We start from the raw sequence: 8,265 nt of genomic DNA on the forward strand, positions 1-8,265 counted from the left end.
CCATACTGGCGCTTTGGTGGGAAGGTAACAGCCTTCTGTGCTTCTCAGCGTCTAGTCACGCTGGCCACATGACCATGGAAACGTCTTTGGACAGTACTGGCTCTTTGGCTTGGGAACCAAGATGAGCACCATCCCCTAGAGTTGGATTCAACTGGCTTTCGAGCAAGGGAAACCTTTACTTTTACCGTTAGCATACATGAAGCACTGTGAACACTCACCATGTTTGTTCTTCAGAAAATGAAATAGCTTGCAGTTAGCTTGCATGTCAGTTTTTAAATGTATCTGGAATTAGTGGTTTTGATAGTCAAGAATCTGGTCTTTGAATTTAAAGTTAATATTGTATCAAATGGCAAGAAGCACTACTAAGTGTTCTACAGATTGCGTTCATGAGCGGACAACAGGTAAATTGTGTATATTTGCATGGTGGTATCTCATTGGAAACCTGTTTCTTTTGAACAGATGGTGAGCCGGAAAGAAGGAGAAATTGACGATGCTTTGATTGGTGGGAATGCATCTGCTGAGGGCCCAGAAGGAGATGGGGCAGAGGCTACAGTTGTCACCGGCGTCGATATCGTAATGAATCACCATCTTCAGGAAACAAGTTTCACTAAAGAGTCTTATAAGAAGTACATCAAAGACTACATGAAAGCGTGAGTGATCCAAGCCTGTATCATGTCAAGGATAAACTGCTGCAAATTCCACTCTTAATGGGGAAAGGCCTAAGAAGCCTGTGGCATTAGTTTGGGGTTATTTGTATTGGTGCTCTGTTCTCTTCCAGACACAACTAAGGGTGGTGATTACAGTTTCAAAAGCAGGTATGATCCACTGTGTTTCAGATCGCCACTCTCGGTGGTCCCATTACAATCCTCATCTGTTCCCTTGTTGGCTCGCCTTGATCCCCTAGGACTCTCTGGTTGGCTCTGTTCTTTGTAGAGTTTTTCATTGTCTACCATGAGTGATCAAGGTAGTGTAGGCTCTGAATTTAATTCAGCCTACTGAAATTTTAACGTTAAATCTATGAAATTCAAGCTTTGCTTATGACTAAGCTTTTGCTGGGGCAAAAAGTGAAAACACGAACTGCCAGGCTGCCATAGAATGGCAAAAGTCACATCACGTTGGCAGCATAATCATATCATGATGGCAGGTTCTGTCACTGGTATTTAATGACATCCTCATATTTGCAGTTTGAGCCATGAGCAGATTTTGCAGGCTGGCCCATGTGTGTTGAAATAGCAGTTTGCTTGCTCAGCGTGCCATATTGTTTTAAGACCATAGATTTCAGTGGACAGAAGGGTGTAATTGTACAGGATTGCTCAGCCAAAGATTGTGTTAATAGCCAATTACCTTTCTTGATTTTGTTGGGAAAGGCAAACTGATTCACTTCAGGCCATTTAGATTCTTGTGTGTAACTATAGTCCCAAAAGAATAGTGGCTACTACAAATACCTGAAAGGTATTTCCAGTGGGTGCTGGCCCTGTACCTTTGGTAGTTTGAATACTGAATGAGCACTTCTGTCCGCTTCCAAGAGCTGCAGTGAAACTAGATGAAGCAACAGTAAAAGCCAGTTTGGTGTAGTGGTTAAGTGTGCTGACTCTAATCTGGGAGAACTGGGTTTGATTCCGCACTCTTCCACTTGCAGCTGGATGACCTTGGGCAAGCCATAGTTCTGACAAGAGCTGTTCTCTCAAGGACAGTTCTTAAAATAGCTCTCTCAGCCCTGCCTACCTCGCAGGGTGTCTGTTGTGGGGAGGAGAAGGGAAAGGAGTTTGTAAGCCATTCTGAGACTTTGAGTGAAGGGTGGGGTATAAATCCAATCTCTATCCAACTTCAGGATTATAACGTGTCATGCCTTGCCTTTCTCCCCAGTGGGGATTCAGAGCAGCTTACATAATTCTGTCCTCACAGCAACCCTGTGGGGTAGGTTAGGCTGCATGTGTGTGATGGGGCCCAAAGTCACTCAGCAAGTTTTCATGGCAAAGGTGGGATTAGCAGAGGCGGGAATTCAAACCTCCGTTCCTAGTCACTCTGACCACAGCACCATGTAGGCTCTGGTAGATCAGGGAAGCTGTTAAGCCTCCTTTGTTTTTAAATAGGGATGGTGGAAAATGTTCCTTCTACTCTGCTGCCTGCCCTTCCTGGCTTCTTGTGAGTAAACCTTTGCTTCTGCTGCCAATAGTGGAGGGATGTTCTGGAGCTAATCTGGGCCAGGATAATCCAATTTGTTCAATTTTTGGCCCTGCAACTCCTGTGATCATCCTTAGGCAGGCATCCGATTTTGAGGCTCTGAGCTTAATTTTCTGAAGAGCTTTTGCATACTTTTATTTTCTTCATTTTTACCCATTCTCTCTAATGGAGGTCCAAAGTGTGATGCACATCATTTCCCTCTCTTCCATTTTATACTTTCAACAACAATTTTGTGATAGGGACAGGAGTGATGATATGGATGCAAAATTTCCAGAAATTTTGTAGTCATGGAGAAAAGGTTATTTTGGAAGGGCGGGAAGGAGTTGAAATGCATGCAGAAGAAGAAGAAGAGATTGGAATTATACCCCACCCTTCACTTGGAGTCTCTGAGCGGCTTACAAACTCCTTTCCCTTCCCCTCCCCACAACAGACACCCTGTGAGGTGGGTGGGGCTGAGAGAACTCTGGCACAAATTGCTCATTTTCAAGGACAGCTGTGCCAGAGCTTGTGACTGACCCAAGGTCACATCAGCAGGTGCAGGTGGAGGAGTGGGGATTCAAACCCCGTTCTCCCAGATTAGGGTCCGTGCACTTAACCACGACACCAAACTGGCTCTTTTGCTTTTACTAAATCAAACTTTTTATTCAGGATGAAATTTATAAACTAACATGTAAAATTGTACTATTTGGCATATTTACAGTATTAACATCTTCATAAGAAAAATATACCGAATATAGATAGTATGTTAATTGTTGCCAAAATCACTACATTTAAACAAAAAATCAAAAAATGTTGTATATGATTAGAGTACATTTTTTCTGCTGTTTCCTAAAACGTCCTGATGTTTTCCATTGGAAAAATTGACAGAGTCCTCAGACTTTTTCATGCTGTACATTTTCCTCATTCTGAAAGAAGATAGTTCATAGGAGTTTTTTCAGTGTTTCCCCAAAGTTTCCAATTAAAAGAAGGCCATGGAAAAAACCAGGAGAAAAGCATCTCAGGCTGAGGGCGAGTGGCCCAAAGTCACCCAGCAAGCTCCCATGGTAGAGTGAGGTTTTGAATCTGGGTCTCAGATTCCAGTTGGACACTGAGCACTACACCACACTGCCACTGAGCTGTGGCCATTCTCTCTGATAGTCCAGTGTTGGTGCCGTCATCGCTGATAGGGTTTCTGGTCATAGGACATTTCTCTACTACCTTGATTGGTTTCATTGAAAGTTACAGACCTTTGAGAATTGCTATCATCTTTCTAGAATCAAAGCCAGACTTGAGGAAACGAAGCCAGAGAGAGTAAAGCCGTTCATGACAGGGGCTGCAGAACAAGTTAAACATATCCTTGCAAACTTCAAAAATTACCAGGTAAGTTTTGGCGCTTTCTTTTCTCTGTCAGTTATATCTGTGGAATAAATCATGGTGTTTTTCTCTCTCAGGCAGCTTGGAGCATATCGTTTTTTGCTGTTGATTAAAACTTGATGTTTTCCAGGAAATTTGATGCTTGTGAAGGAAGTCTACTGTGGATGGGATACTTAGTCTGACTTTTCTCTTTCCCAAAGTTTTTTGTAGGCGAGAACATGAATCCTGAAGGCATGGTGGGATTGCTGGATTTTCGTGAGGATGGTGTAACCCCATATATGATTTTCTTTAAGGATGGGTTAGAAATGGAAAAATGTGTAAGTACTGATGAAAGGGCTAAGATTGCTGGGATAGGCTTTTGGTTGCTTAAGGGAAGAGTGGGGAGTCGTGTCGGAGCCCCGAGGGCTGCCGTGCCCCGCATCCTGTTTGCAACCCTGGCAAGCTAGCTCTCTGCGCCCCCCAGCCGCTGGGGGTGGTGGCTTGTGGGTTGTGAATGTTCTGTTCCTCCCAGGAAGCACCTCAGCACTGCACATCCCCCACACCTTGTGTCAGCAGGTTCCGCAAGCTCATTGTGATGTGAAGAACTAGCTTTGTCTATTCATAGCCTGAGTACAGTCTGTCTTGTGTTTTTCCCAAGGCCATTGGGGGGGGGGGGGGGGGCCTCCCCAAAATCCCAAAAGCCCCAAATCCTTTAGCTTTCCTTTGTAGAGGAGGTGCCCCAGCTCCTTATTCACTTTTGCTGTCCTTTCTGATTTCCTTTTTGGGACGAAGAGACCAGAAACAAATCCCTATTAGCAAGTTTGCAGTTCCTGCTGAGTTTTCCGGGAGAACTGTCCACACATTCCTTTCTGCGTCCTGTTCTTTAGCCAGTTACTGGTCTGTATGAGGCCATGGTGCCGGATTTACTCCTCAGCCTCCGGTGTGGGGCTTGCTAGAAGTCTCTGCGCCTGGCTGGCTGAGTTGCTCCCCTCACGGTGCTTAGTGGCGCACTCAGAGAATGCCAAAAGGCTTGAAGCAGGACTCCTCCCAGCAGGCCATGCCAATACTTCCTCTGTGAGGACAGATTGAAGCATGGTTTCCATAAACAAAGCCATGGTATTCTTTTAATGAGTATGCCATTTCCACTTGGTTGGTCTGTATAGGGGCTTCTCTTCCATTCGTCCAGTAAGCAGCCTGAATTTGCAGTGTACAATCTACATACAGTGCATCATTCTGCAGAAGCGTGCCTGCACGCGAAAGCTCATACCTTGAATTAAACGTTGTTGGTCTTAAAAGGTACCCCTGGACTCAAACTTTATTCTGCTTGAGTCCAAAACGGCGACCCCACCTGAATCAGTGCATCAGGTCTGCCCTGTATTCAGATTGTACATTGCTTTGCTGTAAGTTGAGAACAGGGTTTATGTGGGGAGGGTAAAGATGATGAGCAGGGACAGTGCCCTGCGGGCACTTGTGCAGAGTGACCCTTAAGAACATGGCAGTTTTTGTTTGCACTGTTTGTTTGCACAGTTTTGTGGGGTGATGTGTGAGTTAAATAAGTATTTTTGAGGCTATTAAATGAACGGCTTTCCCGAGTCACTAAAAGCAAGGTCGTAAATCCACATTCCCTTTTGGACAACCTCAGGGGAAAGCCCCACAGTTTGTAACCTTGGAAGGTTAAGCATCTGCTGATAGGCCGGGACCAACTCCTTTTGCTCTCTGGCTTGCATCAAGATGCAAGAGCAACCTCCTTGTGCTTCCTGCCTGCCCCCATAAAGTGGCAGTTCAGATTGAATTGGGGAGGACAGTTGAAGAAGTCAGCTTAAAGCGTGTCTGTCTAAAGAGTCGGCTGTGAGCGTTGGCTAACCATGGTTCATTTCTTGGCAGTAACAAGAGGTCTTCCCTCCTGGATCGTCTGTCGTCATCCTCATCGTCATCATTGGCTGCTGCTCTTTCCTCATCCACAAACCATCATGACTCAGCAATGTCTGGCAACTGGACTGCTGTCACCTTGAGCTTAATTTGGTTTATTTTGACCCTGAATTGATTGGAGTGGAGGCATTGTTTTTAAAAACATGTCATGTAGGCTGTCTAAAATAAAAAAACTCATTGAAACCCAGCGTAGGTGATGCCTCTTGGTTTCGTGTGCGGAGCTTCCTGTAGCTCTCGTGCACTTGAAAGGTTGACCTCTTGGTAGCATAGCCTGGCTCTCTTGCCTGCCTGCCTCAGACCGTCTCCGGGAATGGGAAAACCAGCCGGCCCTCCTGGTGTCCCTCCTGCGTGTGCCTCGCGACAGAAGGCGTTCACTCCCAAGCGGACCTCGTTCCTCTGACTGCTCAACCAACTGCAGTAACTTTCTGGAGGACAAGATTCGGAAGCCCTAACGTGTGGAGTTCCTTTGAATTCTTAACTAGTCAAGGAGAGATGGATGTTTCTTCGGTGTATTATTGCAAAGTTTGACTGAGGCAGAGGAGCTGGAAAGAGAATCCTTGTCATCAGAAAGAAGCAGTTAGGCGAAAGGATCTGCGTGCTGTAGTAGGAAAGAACTGTCACTTTAAAATGCATAAGTAATAACTAGCTTAACAGGATGCTGTTGCATTGGCGTGTATTGATTTGAATCTGCTGAACTACAGTTTTAAGTGCAAACAACTGCAAGGCGTTCCTGGTGTTTTTTGCAATATGTACATCTTGCTGTCTGGCCAAGGGCTTGATAGGCGATTAACAGAACATGAAAATCCTGCAGTGCCTTCTGTAGGGCTTCCCCAATAGCATCTTTAGCAAGCACAGAATGAGTGGATCCCGTTCTTCCAGGACACGGAGATGAGCCACTTGCTTTCCAAAGTTGGGCCATGTTGTACCTTTGCATGAGATCGTTGAGACAGAAGATGGTGGTTCTTGGCAAAAAGCGCAGAATGCAGAATTTAAGTGAGAATAATCAAGAAGAGTAGAATTGGTAGAACCTCTAGCCAGAGTTACAAATGGCAAGGGGTAGGGGTAGTGAAAAACATTTGAAGCTGCAACGGGTGTGTTTATGAGGTCTCTGCTTTGGGCTTACAGCAAGAATCAGGGAAATATATCCCGCTGTGAGTCTAGAACAGTTGGTCATGGTGGGCCTAGTTTTTGCAGCAAGAAGAGAGACGTTCATGTCTTTATTGCAAGTAGTGAGAGTTAGCATTTAAATAGCCTGGTAGCTGGTACCAAGACTAACAAGAAAATGACTTCTGTGTCTCCTGATGTCCCCCTCAGTCTTGCATTACTTTTGGAGTTGAGAAGTCTGATGTTACTTTTTGATGTAATTTGTTCTGCCAAATTGGCATGTTCTCACCAGCTTGTATTTTGGTTCTTTTGTGAGTCTCTTCACTCTTTTCCTGGGCCCTCTCTGACCTCCTTTCCTTGCTCCAGACACTACACTGGTTGGAGATTTGACAGATGGTTGCCAGGCAGTATTGGGAGGGGTGCACTGCTTAGGCTGGGGAGGAGCGGGGGCCATTGTCACCAGGGGTCGTGTGAACTTGTGCCTCCATGCACCGAACACCATGGGGTGTTGATGGGTTTTCCTACTTAAAGATTTGAAAATCAGTAGCTGAGCAGCTTTTTGTGGGCTCAGCCAGTGGGTAAACGGAGGCTGCTTCTTGCCAGACACCTCAGAGCTGTTGGCTTGGGGGCAGGCGCTAAGCTGTGGGAGTGGTCCACTTTTTCTTAGTAGTAAAACCTTGAACAGTCTTAAGGTCGGTCTAGATGTTTGTATACAGCCTCTCATAGTTCATCTCTGTACTGTCCTGTGACTTGTACCTACAGGCTCGTGTTTAATGCATCACTTTGCCTAAAATTGGTTCAGGTGAGTTGCCATGTTGGTCTGAAGCAATAGAGCCAAGTTTTGAGTCCAGTCAGGCACCTTCACACAGAAGCTTCTACCCAGAATTAAACTATTGGGCTTGAAGGTGCCTGACTGGGCTCAAACTTGTTTCTTTGTGTAAAATTGGCAGCCTGTGGGTTTATGCTGAGTGCAATGGGGGGAGGGCAGAAGAGGGCACAGGAACCCTTTTTGCCAGAGTTCTTATTCATCTTCCAGCTTGTGGCTTTAAGGGCTAGAAACTCCACAGGCATTGCCGGGTCTTCCTTCCAGCCGAAGGGCTCTGAGTTGGAGGGATGCCTTCAGGTTTGATTGGCGGGATGGTCTCGTTTAGAAACAAAAAATTCTGGAAATTTTGGAGGCCCGAGGAAAAGATGGTTTTTTTGTATTTTTCCTGGAAAATGAGATAAAGTGAAATACATGCAGTATTTTCATATCAAAACTAATTCCATTATGCTGCTATAACAACGTAAAACACATTATGTGTCACCTAGCACATAAAATTGTATTAATAGGCATGTTTATAGTATTTAAAAGTATAAATGCCTTAGTTTTCTACAAGCAGCATTCAAAATATATCCAGTATTAAAGTGAGAGTGTCTATGCTGTTGTAGCACATTTTACTCTCACACTTCTAGGTAGAAATCAACCCCAAATGCTGAAGATCTTCAGTCTGAACATTTCATGAAATGCGTGTGCTATGAGTTGTTTTAAAATAATGTTTATTTGTAAAGCATAGCCCTAATCGTGGGTCTTCTAAGGACTAGTTGCGCCCAAAAGCGTGCATGTGGCTATGATTAAATGAATTTTGACTGTAGACAGCCTCTGGTACATAATATGGATTTAACCAGAGTTGGTGCCCCTGGGATGGAAGGTGGGTTCCATGGGTGGTCTTCTGC

At 44.9% G+C, this 8,265-nt stretch overlaps 1 protein-coding gene across 1 annotated transcript; it reads left to right on the forward strand.

Moving 5' to 3' along the window:
* The first annotated feature begins 459 nt into the window (after nt 1-459).
* TPT1 (tumor protein, translationally-controlled 1) lies at nt 460-5,632 on the forward strand. Its single transcript, XM_015423825.1, has 4 exons — nt 460-650; nt 3,438-3,543; nt 3,738-3,854; nt 5,401-5,632. The coding sequence occupies exons 1-4, from the start codon at nt 460-462 to the stop codon at nt 5,401-5,403; spliced, it is 417 nt and encodes a 138-aa protein (XP_015279311.1). The 3' UTR covers nt 5,404-5,632.
* Nucleotides 5,633-8,265: the final 2,633 nt, after the last annotated feature.

The sequence above is a fragment of the Gekko japonicus genome, unplaced genomic scaffold (assembly GCF_001447785.1).
Source record: "Gekko japonicus isolate JY-2015 unplaced genomic scaffold, Gekko_japonicus_V1.1 scaffold2207, whole genome shotgun sequence".
Taxonomy (NCBI): Eukaryota; Metazoa; Chordata; class Lepidosauria; order Squamata; family Gekkonidae; genus Gekko; species Gekko japonicus.